The sequence below is a fragment of the Mytilus trossulus genome, chromosome 14 (assembly GCF_036588685.1).
Source record: "Mytilus trossulus isolate FHL-02 chromosome 14, PNRI_Mtr1.1.1.hap1, whole genome shotgun sequence".
Classification (NCBI taxonomy): Eukaryota; Metazoa; Mollusca; class Bivalvia; order Mytilida; family Mytilidae; genus Mytilus; species Mytilus trossulus.
In genome coordinates this window covers 56,270,497-56,289,741 of record NC_086386.1, presented here as the reverse complement: position 1 = coordinate 56,289,741, position 19,245 = coordinate 56,270,497, and the positions used below count along the sequence as shown (strand labels likewise).

The following is a 19,245-nucleotide window of genomic DNA, read 5'->3' as shown; positions in this document are numbered from 1 at the left end:
GACTACTAAGAACACTTGGAAAGCAAGGCCTTCAAGTTTCCTAGAAACAAGTCGTTAAAGAATAAATATGTGCTAATGCAGAAAGTACATAGAAAGAATTGGATTAAATGTTCCCATACCAAGCTTGGTATTTAAACATATATATATATATATATATAAACTAGTCTAAATTGAAAACTACGTTCAAACCTATGACTGCGTTGGATAAAAACCGCAATTTTTATACGTGTGCATGTCAAACAAATTTCGTTGTAGAAGGGTCTAAAAACTGCACAAACAACATTTTCCAAAAGACCAAAAGCGTGAAAAAGTATATTTAAACAAAACGCATTTGACTAACAGGTCGAACAACTGATGTTCTTTAACCCTGCTGACTGCCATTGACGATTGCCAAATAAAATTGATCACAAGATGTTAATATAAATTTAATACGTCACAGAAAAAAAATATTTGTTAACTTGTGGACAGGATGTTGTGCCACAAACATTCGGTGTCAATATTTCTTTAGTACACCATATCCGGATTTCGACAATAAATGTCTCTTCAGTGATGTTAGGGATCGAAACGGTATTTGGAAGGCCATATAAAAAGTACCCTCATTTTTTAGAGAAAGTACCCTCATTTTTAGATTAACTCTTGAATTTTAAGAGTCAATATATAGGATGAACGGATCATATAAACCGGAGGGAAAATATGATACATGCCCAAACAAAAAATATAAACTAGTCTAAATTGAAAACTACGTTCAAACCTATGACTGCGTTGGATAAAAACCGCAATTTTTATACGTGTGCATGTCAAACAAATTTCGTTGTAGAAGGGTCTAAAAACTGCACAAACAACATTTTCCAAAAGACCAAAAGCGTGAAAAAGTATATTTAAACAAAACGCATTTGACTAACAGGTCGAACAACTGATGTTCTTTAACCCTGCTGACTGCCATTGACGATTGCCAAATAAAATTGATCACAAGATGTTAATATAAATTTAATACGTCACAGAAAAAAAATATTTGTTAACTTGTGGACAGGATGTTGTGCCACAAACATTCGGTGTCAATATTTCTTTAGTACACATACTTTTTCACGCTTTTGGTCTTTTGGAAAATGTTGTTTGTGCAGTTTTTAGACCCTTCTACAACGAAATTTGTTTGACATGCACACGTATAAAAATTGCGGTTTTTATCCAACGCAGTCATAGGTTTGAACGTAGTTTTCAATTTAGACTAGTTTATATTTTTTGTTTGGGCATGTATCATATTTTCCCTCCGGTTTATATGATCCGTTCATCCTATATATTGACTCTTAAAATTCAAGAGTTAATCTAAAAATGAGGGTACTTTCTCTAAAAAATGAGGGTACTTTTTATATGGCCTTCCAAATACCGTTTCGATCCCTAACATCACTGAAGAGACATTTATTGTCGAAATCCGGATATGGTGTACTAAAGAAATATTGACACCGAATGTTTGTGGCACAACATCCTGTCCACAAGTTAACAAATATTTTTTTTCTGTGACGTATTAAATTTATATTAACATCTTGTGATCAATTTTATTTGGCAATCGTCAATGGCAGTCAGCAGGGTTAAAGAACATCAGTTGTTCGACCTGTTAGTCAAATGCGTTTTGTTTAAATATACTTTTTCACGCTTTTGGTCTTTTGGAAAATGTTGTTTGTGCAGTTTATATATATATATATATATATATAACTCGTCTAAACATCAACCCAACAATGTTAGATCTGTAAATTTGCTTTCGCAAATTTTTGGTTCTTCCCTCGCCGGGATTCGAACCCATGCTACTGTGATATCGTGACACCAAATCGCCTGCACTGCAGCCGTCCCGCTAGACCACACGACCACACGACCACCTGGGCTCTCAAAAAAAAGCTTACGGTGGCCATATGTTACCTTTCCACGTCAGTTTTAATCTAGCGGCGTACTACAGTACATGATATATAAGGCATGAAGATGTTATTGTTACAGATCAGCTAAATTATCTATAGTAAAGGATCCTTCAAATTAATGTAAGATACAGTCACAGAAAATAATTATATTCATAAATATATATATATGCAGCAATGGCATACTGATCATGACACCTACATATCAGAAGAAGAAAAAAATGAATAAATAAATTTCACCACAGTAATCCTTAACAATTTAAAAGTTACTGCTCAAGTACATATATATATAAATGCAAATTTTAAAATATAAAGTTTAAGAGGTCTAATAACTAATAGTCAAAATTGAAGGGTTGCTTCTTGTCATAACACTAAACACGAATTCATGCATTGTCAAGCTAAGCATATCCACACTTGTAATTTAAAGTACAGGAAAACAGGAAGTATGTGTCTAACAAATACAAGAGTGCTAACACTTCACAACTCATGATTCCCCAGCTGTTGACCTAATATCAGTAGTACTTGAGAAAGGTGTGATGAAATATCTTTAGATTCATTCAACATTGAAAGTGTTCGCACAATACAACTTATCAATGCCAAAATACTATAGTTTAGTTTAAACACATTCATTAATAGTGGAATGGGAAACAAGTTTTGCAACTTATATTTATCCCTTTCCACTTTGTGGGTGTGAGTCAGTTGCCTTGTAGCGGCTTAGCCTGCTCTTTTTTAAATCAACAGGAGTGTCTTTAATGTGCAAGAGATATTGCCTCTCTCTTAACACAGGTCAGTTATTTATCGTCCCCTTTGGCCACCAAAACCATACTCACAACTGGTGTCAAGGGAGAGCCCAAAATTCAGTCCCTGAAATTTTCATGTCAAGATACTGACTAAATATAGTCATTCTATTCAGTAATACCTGAGAAAGTGTAATGGCAATATAAGTGGTACAAATGGATGAATGGACAGAAGTAAAGACAAACAGACAAAGTGACTGTATTACAGCCTCACTGGTCTTGCAGTCATTAAAATTTCTTAGTACAATCATGGTACTAGATTTAGTGTTTTGAGCACAATTTTCGTATTCCAAGTAAAGAGTACAGTTCTATGACCAATAACCAGGGTACAGTGTTGGTACAAATTGTTCAGAAAGGTTTTCAATATATTCAACAATTGATGAAATGAGGGGGATTAAGCATGTTACCAATATCCCACCAGCTAAAGGTTAAAACTATTGTGTTATGGAAGCAATATTGTATGAACAAATTAAGAATTCTGTCCTTTAACTAGAAAATCAATATCTCATGACCCATGACATGAGCATATAATTATTTACATTGAGAAGATCCTGTCATGACAACCAAGAATATATATAAGGTATTGAGGACAATTTAAACGTAATTAGAAAAGGCATAACTACTGATTTCATGTGATTACACTGCAGAATATTATCATTTATAGCTGATTACCATTACTGATTACGATTACCCCCTTGCCTGGTTGAGGTGGACACACACAAATTAAATATTTGACCTTCAAGGTCAAACAGCAGATATAATTTTTGTCAGTTCTAATTGCTTTAAAAGACCAATGAATTCCAGATAATAGTGTACCATAAAGTGTTTGCCATTGATTAATCACATAAATATTGTATAATTGATTTACCCATCATCGTTTCCAATGGCAACCACAGAAAAGTCTGGACTCCAACTGATCTCACTTCTTACTGGTACCCTAGGCTGCAAAAAAAAACAAGAGGCTTTCAAGAGCCTGAATCGCTCACCTTAATTTTTTGGTTAAATCTCTCATCAATGATTATTTTGGCTTTTCAATTTATTTAAATGTTCTTTGAATCGTCCTATTTTCGTCAAAAGCAAAAAAAAAAATCATTTTCTCCTATGTTCTATTTTAGCCATAGGAGCTATGTTTCTTGACATACAAGGAAATAAAATATAAAATTTATACTAGATACTCTGAAACTCATTTAGCCTAAGTTTGGCTGAAATTGATACAGCAGTTTCAAAGGAGAAGATTTTTTAAAGTAAGTCAACATGATGAACAAATTGTGAAAAAAGTCTTTAAAGGGCAATAACTCCTTAAGGGGTCAATTGACAATTTTGGTCAAATTGACTAATTTGTAGATCTTACTTTGCTTAACATTTTTGCTATTAACAGTTTATCTGTATCTATAATAATATTCAAGATAATAACCAAAAGCTGCAAAATTTCTTTAAAATCATCAATTCAGGGGCATTATACCTGAAAAACCAGTTACCCAATTTGGCTGAAAATTTCAGGACAGGTAGACCTTGACCTAATAAATACTTTAACTTCAGTCTTATTTGCTCTTAATACTGGAGTTTTTGAGATATAAGCCAAAAACTGCATTTTACTCTGTGTTCTATTTTTAGCCATGACAGCCATGTTTTTTGACGAAATAGAAAATAAAACACAAACTTTATTTTATACACCCTACTGATCATTCAGTTGAAGTTTGGTTGAATTTGGTTGAGTAGTTTTAGAGGAGAAGATTTTTTAAAGTTAGCAAATATGATGAACAAATTGTGAAAAATTGTCATTAAAGGACAATAACTCCTTAAGGGGTCAATTGACAATTTTGGTCATATTGACTTATTTGTAGATCTTACTTTGCTGATAGTTTTTGCTGTTTACAGTTTATCTTTATCTATAATAATATTCAAGATAATGACCAAAAACTGCAAAATTTCATTAAAATTACCAATTAAGTGGCAGCAACCCAACAATGGGTTGTTTGATTCCTCTGAAAATTTCAGGGCTGATAAATCTTGACCTAATGAACATTTTTACCCCCATGTCAGATTTGCTCTAAATGCTTTCGTTTTTGAGATATATGCCAAAAACTGCATTTGACCCCTATGTACTATTTTAAGTAACGGTTGCCATGTTTTTTGACAGATCAAAAATCTAAGCTCACACTTTGTGCAGGATAATCTAAGGAACAATCATGCTAAGTTTCTCCAAATCTGTTCAGTAGTTTCAGAGGAGAAGATGTTTGAAAAATTGTTAACGACAACAGAAGACGGACGCCAAGTGATGAGAAAAGCTCACATTTCCTTTTAGGAAAGGTGAGCTAAAAAGGAGCATGTTGCACATGGTTAGGACTGTAGTAAATAATAGAGTGGCCATACACATCAGACTCCTTTGTTGGTTTGGTGTTTTGAGATGTATAGCAAAATAGATTGATTTATTGATTGTTGGTGTTTTATGCACCATTTTGGGCTATTTTTGTAACAGCCAGTTTTTTTTTGGTGGAGGAAGCTTGAGTGCCCAAAGAAAACCACTAACCTTCTGTAGGAAAACTGATAATTTTAGTCAATTAAAATTTGAGTTGTGTGCACCATCATGGGTGGTGTTTGAAATCTCAACACCAGGTTGACTGGCTAGTGATTAAAGTAGTGGAATTACATAAACCACTTGGCCACTCCCTTATAAAAATATATGTTGATTGAATAAGCAGTTAATAGAAGAATAAAAAGAAAAAACATTATTGATCTAACACATTTCAACTGAAAATGATACAAAAATGTCCACATCTAAGCATGAAAAACCCAAATTCTGGTAATTTGTCATTAGTATACCCATGATGGTAAGACAAAATTTAGATAAGGCCAAAAAAAAAATATGCCTGTTTAAGGTTACATGTTTTAAAAAAATAGGGGAGGTAGATCGGTATTTTTATTTTGTTTTTTGTGACATGATTTTGAGTGTGCGTTTTCTTCTTGTCGTGGTCAGAGTTGATCTTTGGCCGAGTTTACCTGTAATTTTGATGATTGAATAATTTCCTTTTGTTATTGATTGGAATAAAAAGGTGGCAAAATGTTTATTTCATCACACAAGTCGCGAATTTTCTTAAAACAGCTATCATATTCAAGATTATGAACATTGGAATGTATTAAGCAACACTATCTTCACCTTGAACCCGAATTCAGTTTATTTTTCACTTTACGACAGAAATAAAATGGCATAGGTTTGGCGCTCAAAATAAGGTCTGTCGGGTAACCATAAATAGACAAATATTTTTTTTAGGTTCATTTCAAGATATAATCCTCTGTTCTGGTATGAAATACAGTAAATTTGCAACTATGAACCTAGTTTTTCTAATATTTTTTATTTCAAGGGTTGTCTCCCCTTCAACCATTCAGATTTCTTAAATTTGAAAAAATAAGGATATGTTGTATGATTCCCTTTTGGTCGTTTAACATGGGTTTTTTTTATAATGAAACACCAAATTTATGTAAAAAATTTGTAAGGGTTCCGCAGAACCCAGTGTCTCGCCTATTTTTGCTGTAAATCACAGGCTCAACAACAATGGGGAAAAAAATCAATAAAATATTCCTCGTTACTATTTTATGATTGTAAGAAAATCTAAGTCCATTAAAAAGTAAATTACAGAAAAAACAGAGTAATCTTTTTACAAACTTTACTTCTGGACACAATCTTATGATCATAAATAAGCTTCTGTCCAAGTTTGGTACAAACTCAGGATAGTTTAAGAAAGTTATTAAAATTCTAAAAACTTTAACCACAGAGTGAATGTAATGTTTCCCCGCAGAAAAAACTAAGTCCATTTATAAGTAAAATACGGAAAAAATGGAATTTTATTTTTACAAAATTTACTTCTGGATACTATCTTATGATCATAAACAAGCTTCTGTCCTAGTTTGGTACAAACCCAGGATAGTTTGAGAAAGTTATTAAAATTCTAAAAACTTTAACCATAGAGTGAATTTTTTGTTTCCCCGCAGAAAAAACTAAGTCCATTTATAGTAAAATACGGAAAAATGGAATTTTATTTTTACAAAATTTACTTCTGGATACTATCTTATGATCATAAACAAGCTTCTGTCCTAGTTTGGTACAAACCCAGGATAGTTTGAGAAAGTTATTAAAATTTCAAAAACTTTAACCACAGAGTGAATATTTGTTGACGCCGCCAACGACACTGACGGAATGTAGGATTGCTTAGTCTCGCTTTTTCGACTAAAGTCGAAGGCTCGACAAAAAGCCACAATTTTTTAATCTCAGGGAATCATTCTAATATTTTGTAAAATCCTACCAGTAATAGCAAGCAGAAAGCTTTATTTACGAAGGGGTCTAACCAACAGAGACTTTAGTTTAAATAATAAAGGTATTGTCATTGAAGCATTTATTGTCCTCATTTCAAAGTTGCTAAATGAGTAATGAACCCATTCTGTTCTATATTTCATGACATCCATGCAATACATTACAATGTCTTGTGAACAGAAAACTCTTTTTTTACCATTTTTTTTTTATTAATTGTACTTTACTTCATGAGCTTCATTTTCATTGTATTGATCATGCAGCAACTTACTTTTCTCCCATTGGACTGTTCTATAAGGTCATTGAGGTCATGAGCCTCATCTTCAAGTTTGTATGGATCATGCTGCATTACTACACCATCTCCAATACTGTATAGGAAGTAAGCAGCAGAACTGGTACCTTCTATCAATAAATTTCAATAAAAATGAGAACATCACACAATGCCAAACTAAAATTAGAACATAACTGAATTTGATTTGTAAATTCAGAAACTATTGCCTGTATATTGCTCTCAGTCTTTATTTTTCTATGTTGTGTTTGTCGTATGGTTGTTTTTCGTTATTTTGCCTTAATATTGTCAACTCATTTTCGACGTCCAAGTATGAATCTTCAGCCTCTGTTTTAGGAGTTATTGTTTGTGTAGTTATTTCAACAGACTTTATTTCTGTAAATTAAAAAAAATATATGGCTGGGATTTTACACCATATTTACGATCAAGATAAACATGATGAAATAGTGAAAAATTTCCCTTTCTTTAAACATTTTTTTAAAGATTTGAATCAGAGACAGGAAAAACAGGAAACATAATACTCGTCAACAGGTTTAACATTTGAAATTGCTTTATTTAATCTCAACAAAAATACCCCCAATGTATAGCGGTATAAAAGCTAAGTGTATTCTCTAAATTAGATTAAATTGATATTTAAAGTTCAAACTCTTCATCTATTTTGTGTGATTTATACCTACCTGTCTTTATACACTGTGGACCCCAGGATACAACATAGACTGTACGTTTGTGGTAGTTGGATGAAACACTCGGAGGCCTTTAAAAAACAATCAAAAAATATAAATGTCATACAAAAGTAATACCGTATAGCGGGTTATTTTCGCGGGTGTAAAATTTCGCGATTTTCATTGAATAAGGTATACGAAATATTTTGGCGGTTATTATTTTAGCGGATTCAACATTTTTAACATTACCTTTGCATGTACATTTTTAAATTGGCGGAATTTATTTTGGCGATTTTGTTCAATCCGCGAAAATAAGCGAAAATTTACACCCCGCGAAAATAACCCGCTATACGGTAACTGATGGATACATAGACAAAAAACATTAAATATGAGTCACTACTATCATAAGCAAGACATTAAAACAATTTGGTGATTTGAAGTGCTTCCAACATAAGCAGATTTGAACAGAGCCTGTGTTTAAAGCCATACTTTGATTGTTTACTTTTAAAAATTGTGACTTATATGGAGAATGGTCTCATTGGCAATCATACCACATCTTCATATATCGCTTAAACAAGAAAAGTTTTACATTTGTTTTTGCTTCTTGATTTGTTGAATTTAAAAAACATCATCTTAAAAAACTTTTAGTTCCAAAATCAACTATTTTTATTTGTTTAAAGACTGATAACATATTTGAGGATAACAAGAATATGTCCATAGTACACGAATGCCCCAATGGCACTATCATTTTCTTTGTTCCAGGACCGTGAAATTGGGGTCAGAACTCTTTAATTTGGTATTTAAATTAGAAAGATCATATTTTAAGGAACATGTACTGTGGATTCATTATTATTTGTTGGATACCAATTTTTGTGGATTTCGTGGGAACAGACGAACAACGAAATTAAATGATCAACGAATATCAAATTGTCTGTAGGCTTGTTTGCAGATTTCTCTAAAACCACCAAAATTAAATATCCACGAACATGAAAATTTTCCTCAATCCACGAAAATTGGTACCCACGAAAATTAATGAATCCACAGTATACCAAGTTTCAAGTTGATTGGACTTTAACTTCATTAAAGACTACCTCTACCTAAATCTTTAACCTGAAGTGGGACAGACAGACGAATGAATGGACGAACAAATGGACAAACGAACGAACAGATGAACGGATGCACAGACCAGAAAACATAATGCCCATAAATAGGGAATAAAAGGCCTTACAGCATTATATCAAAGTATTTAGTAAATTATCTCCCTTGACTGAATATCTGCTTGAAGACTTTGATGCTTATAATCAAATGTTCCATGAAAAAAAAAAACTTAATGAGCCACTTCTATTGTACGCTGGGCATTAAAACAATTAGGTGGCCTGAAACACATATCAGGTATTGGAGGTTCTAACCTCAGCAGCATTAAACAAGACAAGTTTTACATTAGTTTTTGATACTTTCCTTAATTTGTCATCATCATTATACATATTTGATAGACAAAATCTTCTACTGTTACTTTGATTTTTGATAAGTCTAAAAACATATTTGGGATTACAATCCTTACAACATTGGTTATACTTTTCTCCCTTGATTAATTTTGTTTGAAAGCTCCATAATGCTAATAATCATATATGTTTTCAATGATCAACATAAAATGAAAATAAGTGTATTTATTCCAAAGGAACAGAGCAAGAGAAAATAAGCTACATTTAGCTACAAGAGTAGCAAGCTACAATTTCTGAAAACGATTTGCCTCTCTCTACACAAATACTATCAGTGTTTTTATTTTCTAGATTCAGATATTTGTTGGTTGATGAGAAAAAAAGAAGATATAAGATACAAGTCAATCAAACAGTATCACAACAGACAAAAGACATCTTGAAGAGATTTATCCTTCAAAAGATGTCAGTACAGATAAGGAATGTTATGATACATGGGAGATAACTCTGAAATTATTGACTTTAAAAATCTATGACTATATTTATTGTGATTGATAATTGTTATCAAATTTGTTTAGCTCATGTTTAACTTCAGGGCTTTTCAAGAAAAACCTAATTAAAGGAGGGTTGGCAGACACTTTATATGAATATAATTATAATTGGGTGTTGGGACAAGGGGCAACGTCGCATTAAATTGCTGCTATATAAAAATTGTATTGTTAGCCTTTGCTCCCGATACAGCCCTTATTCTATTTACCTTTAGAATCAACATTCATTTATTTTATTTGTGCCTCAATGACAAATTAGAAACCTTCACTCCTTTAAAACTTTAAAAAAAAAATAATAATAATAATAATAATAATAAATGACATGACATGACATAGGGAAATATTTTACCTTTTTTCTGTGGAAAAATGAAATACTTTATTGTTCTTTGGATACCAATTTTCATGGATTTCATAGGTTCAGGTCAACCTCAAATTAAATGTTCAATGAATGACAATTTTTTTGTAGGCTTGTGATGCAGGTTTCAGTGAAATCAAGAAATTAACTAGAGGCTCTAAAGAGCCTGTGTCGCTCACCTTGGTCTATGTTAATATTAAACATTTTACACAAATGAATTCATGACAAAATTGTGTTTTAATGATGGTGATGTTTTTGAAGATCTTACTTTAATAAACATTTTTGCTGTTACAATTATCTCTATCTATAACAGTAGTTTCTGTGGAAAATGTTAGTGAAAATCTACAAATTTTGTGAAAATTGTTAAAAAATGACTATAAAGGGCAATAACTCCTCAGGGGGTCATTTGACTATTTTGGTCATGTTGACTTATTTTTAGTTCTTACTTTACTGTACATTATTGCTGTTTACAGTTTATCTCTATCTATAATAATATTCAAGATAATAACAAAAAAACAGCAAAATTTCCTTAAAATTACCAATTTAGGGGCAGCAACCCAACAATGGGTTGTCAGATTCATCTGAAAATTATAGGGCAGATAGATCTTGATCTGATTAATAATTTTACCCCGTGTTGGATTTGCTCTAAATGCTTTGGTTTTTGAGTTATAAGCCAAAAACTGCATTTTACCCCTATGTTCTATTTTTAGCTGTGGCGGCCATCTTGATTTGATAGTCGGGTCATCGGACACATTTTTAAAACAAGATACCCCAAAGATGATGATTGCCAAGTCTGGATTAATTTGGCCCAGTAGTTTCAGAGGAGAAGATTTTTTGTAAAAGATAACTAAGATTTACGAAAAATGGTTAAAAATTGACTATAAAGGGCAATAACTCCTAAACAGGTCAACTGACCATTTCGGTCATGTTGACTTATTTGTAAATCCTACTTTACTAAACATTATTGCTGTTTACAGTTTATCTCTATCTATAAAAATATACAAGATAATAACCAAAAACTGCAAAATTTCCACAAAATTACCAATTCAGGGGCAGCAACCCAACAACGGGTTGACCGATTCATCTGAAAATTTCAGGGCAGATAGATCTTGACCTGATAAACATTTTTACCCCATGTCAGATTTCCTCTAAATGCTTTGGTTTTTGAGTTATAAGCCAAAAACTGCAGTTTACCCCTATGTTCTATTTTTTGCCGTGGCGGCCATCTTGGTTGGATGACCGGGTCACGCCACACATTTTTTAAACTAGATACCCCAATGATGATTGTGGCCAAGTTTGGTTCAATTTGGCCCAGTAGTTTCAGAGGAGAAGATTTTTGTAAAAGATAACTAAGATTTACGAAAAATGGTTAAAAATTGACTATAAAGGGCAATAACTCCTAAACGGGTCAACTGACCATTTCGGTCATGTTGACTTATTTGTAAATCCTACTTTACTAAACATTCTTGCTGTTTACAGTTTATCTCTATCTATAATAATATTCAAGATAACAACCAAAAACTGCAAAATTTCCACAAAATTACCAATTCAGGGGCAGCAACCCAACAACGGGTTGACCGATTCATCTGAAAATTTCAGGGCAGATAGATCTTGACCTGATAAACATTTTTACCCCATGTCAGATTTCCTCTAAATGCTTTGGTTTTTGAGTTATAAGCCAAAAACTGCAGTTTACCCCTATGTTCTATTTTTTGCCGTGGCGGCCATCTTGGTTGGATGACCGGGTCACGCCACACATTTTTTAAACTAGATACCCCAATGATGATTGTGGCCAAGTTTGGTTCAATTTGGCCCAGTAGTTTCAGAGGAGAAGATTTTTGTAAAAGATAACTAAGATTTACGAAAAATGGTTAAAAATTGACTATAAAGGGCAATAACTCCTAAACGGGTCAACTGACCATTTCGGTCATGTTGACTTATTTGTAAATACTACTATACTAAACATTATTGCTGTTTACAGTTTATCTCTATCTATAATAATATTCAAGATAATAACCAAAAACTGCAAAATTTCCACAAAATTACCAATTCAGGGGCAGCAACCCAACAACGGGTTGACCGATTCATCTGAAAATTTCAGGGCAGATAGATCTTGACCTGATAAACATTTTTACCCCATGTCAGATTTCCTCTAAATGCTTTGGTTTTTGAGTTATAAGCCAAAAACTGCATTTTACCCCTATGTTCTATTTTTAGCCGTGGCGGCCATCTTGGTTGGTTGACCGGGTCACGCCACACATTTTTTAAACTAGATACCCCAATGATGATTGTGGCCAAGTTTGGTTCAATTTGGCCCAGTAGTTTCAGAGGAGAAGATTTTTGTAAAAGTTAACGACGACGGACGACGGACGACGGACGACAGACGACGGACGACGGACGCCGGACGCAAAGTGATGGGAAAAGCTCACTTGGCCCTTCGGGCCAGGTGAGCTAAATATCCATGAACATTTTCTTTAATCCATGAAAATTGGTACCCATGAATATAAGTGAATCTGCTACTTACTTATTTGCCAAAGTATCATATATTCCAACTCTTCCATCATCAGTACCATAAGCCAACAAACCCTCTTTCTTCGGATGCCAACATAGCTAAAATTTAAAAACAAGACAGTTTTTGTGGGTTTTTTTTATATTGGTTTAAATTTAACAAGAATGGGTCCTCAGTAAACGAATGCCCCACTCGCACTATCATTTTCCATGTTCATTGGACCGTGAAATTGGGGTAAAAACACTAATTTGGCATTAAAACAAGAAAGATCATATCATAGGGAACATGTGTACTAAGTTTGAAGTCGATTGGACTTCAACTTCATCAAAAATTACCTTGACCAAAAACTTTAACCTGAAGCTGGACAGACGGACGGACGAACAGACGCACAGACCAGAAAACATAATGCCCCTCTACTATCGTAAGTGGTGCATAAAAAACAAGAATTGATTGATTGATTGTTGTGTGACAAATATTTTGTGCATATTCAGGAGCTTAAGGATCTGACACAAGATTGAATCATAACAGCGGAAACACTCCAATTGTTGGTATGTTTTCTTCAAACTGATCCAATTAAACTTAATTTTTATAAAAGCTGCCTAAAACTTTGTTAGCTGCAGATATCAATATAGACGGTGACATAATAATTCAATTTTGGTAATATAAGAATTGAGAACAAATGAATCACAGACATTAAGCAAATAATAAACAAGGAGTCAGTGGCCAGGACAGACAATTCAGCTCAAAATAAAATAAATGGGAAAAGTGTCTATGGAACACAGATGATGACCCCACTGCATATCATGTAAAGTCATAAAGGGAAATAACTCAAAAACTGTAAACATGACTCTATCCAAATATGTACTTCATCTAAGTTTTGTGGTGATAAATATTGTGAGAAGTCTCATAATAATTGTTTTTGACTTACTAAGGTAAGAGAACAGAAATGACAAAAGTCAGCAATTTTCCTGTTAATAAAGGGGCATAACTCAATAGCATTAAAAGTGAAGCCACCAAGTTTCTAACTTGATCTGTATTATGTGATAATAAGTATTGTGTACAACTCTCATAACATTTGGTTGAGGCAAACTAAAGAACAGAAACCAACTTTCGGAAGTACGTACAGATGGACAGAGGGAGGTATGTACAGACAAACAAGGGTAAAGCTTAATGCTCCGTCCACTATGAAGGGAACATAAATAAAAATTGACCTATATAAAAAAGAAGATGTGGTATGATTGCCAATGAGACAACTATCCACAAAAGACCAAAATGACACAGACATTTACAACTATAGGTCACTGTAGGGCCTTCAACAATGAGCAAAGCCCATACCGCATAGTCAGCTATAAAAGGCCCCTATAAGACAATGTAAAACAATTCAAACGTGAAAAATAACGGCCTTATTTATGTAAAAAAATGAACGAAAAACAAATATGTAACACATAAACAAACGACAACCACTGAATTACAGGCTCCTGACTTGGGACAGGCACATACATAAATAATGTGGCGGGGTTAAACATGTTAGCGGGATCATGAGTCAAGAATTTAAACATCATTATTGACTATTTTTCTTAAACACATAATTTCTAACTAGGTTACACATAACTGATATTGATTGACTTGGACCATCATATCAATTTCTTTTAAACTTACTGCAGTGACCTTTGATCTAATCCCCTGCCACAACGTGACAACATCAAAAGGATTATTACTGTTGTTAAGGTTCCATACTCTGATCATATTGTCCCCAACTCCTAAAGCTATTCTTCCTGAAAAATAAAAAAGGCTAGATGAAATTATAAGTGAATTAAATAAAGTCCTCACTTTTAGAGTGGGTGGATATAATAAAGTGGGGCTGTAAAAAGCTATTTCTCAAAATTTGTAATTTATTCCTTGTTTTCAAAATTCCAATAGGGAACATACTTTATATAATTGTTTAAATAAACCAATTTTTCAAGACGTTTCGGCCAATGGCCTTCTTCAGTTCTTTATTTTTCCTCTCAACTACATGGCTGACATTACATTCAATCATTGATAAGATGTTATAGCTAATTGTCCTTGTATTGTGACGTCATGTTATTATGACGTTAAAGTATTATGACGTCACGACATTTCCAAGGACAATTAGCTATAACATCTTATCAATGATTGAATGTAATGTCAGCCATGTAGTTGAGAGGAAAAATAAAGAACTGAAGAAGGCCATTGGCCGAAACGTCTTGAAAAATATTGTAATTTATTAACAAAAACAGAGTTGTTTTTTTTAATGCACTTTTGTGCTCGTCCCAATGAAGGAACCTCTGGCCTTTGTTAGTTTCTGTCAGAGTAAAATGTGATGTCCATTTTCATATACAATGTTTTCAGGTGCCAGGTGTAGCCCCCTCTGGGGGTTGGATTTTCTTGCTGTATTGAAGACCTATTGGTGACCTTCATCTGTTTTCTGCTCTTTCATCCAGTTGTCTCTTTTGACACATTCCTTTGCTCCATTCTCCATTCTATACTGTATAGTTCCATATAGCCATTTTTTATTGGAAGTCTGCTGTCAATTTTAAAGTCATAAGAAACCTCAAATCAAAAAAAAATAATGCATATGTTTTTTATAACTCAATGGATAGTTTTCATTGTAAAACTTATGAACATATACTTTTTTCTGAAGAAAATTCTTTAATCTATTCATATTTAGAAGAAGTATACTTTATTTGAATTGCTTCCTTCCAGCAAGCAATTCCCCGATATATTTTCCGTATGCAAGGTGACCTCAGTGTGACCCATCTCGTAAAAATCCGGTGACCACAATACGCATGGATGTCCTTAAAATAAACTATTATCTGAATTTACATGTTAAACACGTGCCTAATTTCCATGCTTTTTTGTTTATTTTTCGTCAATTGTTGACAAACAGGTGACAATCGTTAAACTTCGGCTTCAAAACACGAACTTTAATTACCTGCCATATTTTCACAACAACACTGACCGATTGAAAAAAAAATTGACGATTATACGAAATTTACACGAAAAAAATGATAAATTCGAGCACAGAAAACTAAGTTTATGATGTTTGTATGCATTGGTTTAAGAATTGGAAGAACATTATTTTTCACCGGTCACTCGTTTCTTATGACTTTAAGGGTGATGGTTAAAAGTCATTGACAACAATGGTAGTCCATGTTATTAAAATACAAAAAAAATCGTTATTTAAATTTTTTACTCCTATTGCAGTAGGATCAGAATAGCAGTATTTTGTTTAAATAGAGAAACTGATACCAATAATTGATTTGACTGTCACAAAAACATAATATGTTTGTCCTTCTCTGATCTGCAAGGCCATCTTCATTTGTAACCGCCAAATTCCCAGTTAACAGTTGCATGACAGTGGCATCTCTTCAACACATAATCGGTCTAAATCAAACACCTGTGTAAACTTTTCAAACTGTTTTAGTCACAAATTTGTTTGGTTCAGACAGATTTCACTGTAATCCCAAATTTGTTTGATTCAGACATATTTCACTGTAATCCCAAATTTGTTTGGTTCATACAGATTTCACTGTAATCCCAAATTTGTTCAGTTCATACAGATTTCACTGTAATCCCAAATTTGTTCAGTTAATACAGATCTCACTGTAATCCACTTACCTGGATCTATTGGAGATGTCCTGGCACAATATACATATCCTCCTAGGGTTGGCTGACAGTGAACTGGTCTGCGCTTTTTCACATCCCAAATTATCAACTGTTGAAATATATCAAAATAAAAATATAACGAGCTCAAATGATGTAATTCCCAATGTCAACAAAAACAGTTATCACATTATTTCATTGAAATGTAACAAGTTTAATTTAACCTTCTGTATATCCAGATGGTTATGAAAAACTATGAATTCAAAGCTCAACAATTTTTATTAAAAAAAAATAACAAATAAAAGACTATTTTGATGATACAATTATTCATGGGGTACATGTAACATATTTTCATGATATGCAACCAGTTATTAACTTGGAGATACATGTACAATTTTTTTCTCCAGAAATTCTGTGGCAATAATTTGAACTTTATAAAATAAATTAGCACATAAAACAAACTCCATTGAAAATACAGATATCTTTCGTTCAAAATCTTAAACCCAATCAAATTTCATGAATAAATTTTTCCCTTAATTTTTTATTTGAAAACTTAAGTGTAACGGCCAATATTTACCTGTCTGTCCATAGACGTTGTTGCCATAAGATTGTTGTCAGTGAATCCTAACCTCAGGTTAAATATTATTCTGTTATGTTGTTGACGTTTGTCTGTGGCAGAAAATGGCTGCCATTTCTGTTGTCCTGTAGCTGCTAAATCCCATAGCAACAAGTCACCACTACAATGAGAGATGGTTAAAAATTTTACAATTTTTAAATTAAAAAAAAAATTATTTGCTAGCCTATAAATAAAAAGAGATATAAATATATTATTCTTTTTCTTCAAAAGTTTCAAGGTGACTGACAGATGTTTTTTTCAAATCAAAAACCTTCATAAACAAAATTTGAGGTGCCTTCTTTCTCATTTACCTTTATTTTGTGTGTTGGTTAAATTCTCTTCCTTCCAAACAATTTTGAAACAAGTATTTGTAGGAATTAATTTTCTCCATTCATATATTTGAATGGCAGAGTGCTTTTAGGTGCTAGTACATGGACTTCCAGTGACTTAGGATGGTTGCACCACATTCAAGGACAGAGAAATTGCCTACAAAGTTCTCAACTTTGTTTGCAGGGTATACATCTAAGATATACTTTTGTACTAAAGGAGATAACCACATTACATTTGAATAATTTGCTGTTTACAAATAACAATTTGCAGACAAAGAGAAAAGGTATTTGTGAACATCAAATAGGACAATGACACCTGAAAACTCTATATAAATGTTAAGTTAATTCTATTAAAACTGAAAGTAAATACTGTCATGACTGTAATTTATATACTTTTTAAATAATAAAATGCAAAATTTCAGAGCATCAATTGAATAGATGTCTTGAAATTTGTTGCATTATCCAATGAAAATTGAACTTTCAAATAATGTTGCATATCATTGAGCTTTAATGTTGACATTTCTAATAAGCTTAATTTAATTAGTCATCTGTGTAGTGTTATTGATATATTTCTCTTCAATATCAACGTTTTTGTTAAATATAAATTTGTCGTTTATTTCTCAGATAAGCAGCTAACCTACCCAAAGGAACTAGAGACAATATTATGTGGATCAGAGTATGACCAAACAATGGCTGCCCATAGTTTGCCTCTTCCTGAATCACCTGGTGGGCCTCCAGTTTTGGGTAACCTCATTGATGCAAGTTGTCTCCCTTTAACTGTACTCCATATTCTAATAGTTCTGTCTTTACTTGCTGAGGCTAATAGGTGCCCTTCTTCCCCAAAGTCATTACTTCTTTCTGTTTCACTCACATTAGTTTCTAAAAAGATATCATACAGCTATAATTTCCATTAAGATGAGGTGAGTGAGGTACAAAAGAACCCTGTACTTTAGTGGTTGTCTTTGGTTTCTGTATATCACATTTGTTTATTTGGGAATTGTTTTGTTATAAATTAAGTTCATAGTTTTCTCAGTTGAATTGTTTCACATGTTTAATGTGGGAGGTTTTTAATTGCCAACCATACAGTCATGACAGTATGTTTTTTTTCATTAATGTCTAATGACTAATGTCTATTGTGTATGCTTATCATATGCATTGTTATGATGTTTTAACATTGCTTATCATGCTTATCATGTTTGGAAAACTTTTCAAGTTAATAGTAGTCAATTCATTTCATTAATGTGATTAGGCCAAAAAATATATATATGTATATATGTCTATTTCCTGCTGCCAAGGCAAATAAATCAGGGTCGGTAGGTCAGGTTTTTTTTTTTTTGGTTTTTTTTTTGCACTCCCTGTCAGATTTGCAGTCGGTTAAATGTCATGTTTGGTTAGGGTCCTGTACCCCAAAATGATTTAATCTCTTTAAATAAGCTTTAATTGAATAATCCTCCCATTGCCAACATTTTTTAAACCTTAAGTGTAGCACATTTGTGCTGGGAGCATCCATTTTGATTGTTTGGGCATAGTAAGATACGGATCTGGATCGGAAACTATTTTTTACGGATTTGAATAAAAAGATCTAGGGTCAGGGGGTTTGAGTCAGGGTCGGTCGGGAAACAGGAAACAGACATATATTTTTTTTTTGGCCTTATTACCATTCTCCTCCTCAGGTCTGTCCAGGTCTTTGTATGTTTTCTGTGGTTTAAAATTCTCCCCTGGTATAGGACACCATGCTATAGAATGGACCTCATCGTCATGTCCTCGCAAACGATGAATTAAACTTCCATCTCTTATATCATACAAGTTCACAACACCAGACTTGTACCTACATGTATAAAAAAAAAAGGTGACTCTATTTTCTAATTGT

At 33.0% G+C, this 19,245-nt stretch overlaps 1 protein-coding gene across 1 annotated transcript in view; it reads right to left on the bottom strand.

Moving 5' to 3' along the window:
• LOC134695646 (gem-associated protein 5-like) overlaps positions 1-19,245 on the bottom strand; it is a 153,259-nt gene that overhangs the window by 131,140 nt on the left and 2,874 nt on the right. The window contains exons 3-11 of the mRNA XM_063556963.1: positions 19,034-19,203; positions 18,017-18,254; positions 17,008-17,167; positions 16,446-16,542; positions 14,466-14,581; positions 12,822-12,907; positions 7,974-8,050; positions 7,279-7,409; positions 3,570-3,643 (exon numbers count right to left, since the gene is read on the bottom strand). Of these exons, the coding sequence (XP_063413033.1) occupies positions 3,570-3,643; positions 7,279-7,409; positions 7,974-8,050; positions 12,822-12,907; positions 14,466-14,581; positions 16,446-16,542; positions 17,008-17,167; positions 18,017-18,254; positions 19,034-19,203 (1,149 nt within the window). The remainder of the gene's footprint in view (positions 1-3,569; positions 3,644-7,278; positions 7,410-7,973; positions 8,051-12,821; positions 12,908-14,465; positions 14,582-16,445; positions 16,543-17,007; positions 17,168-18,016; positions 18,255-19,033; positions 19,204-19,245) is intronic.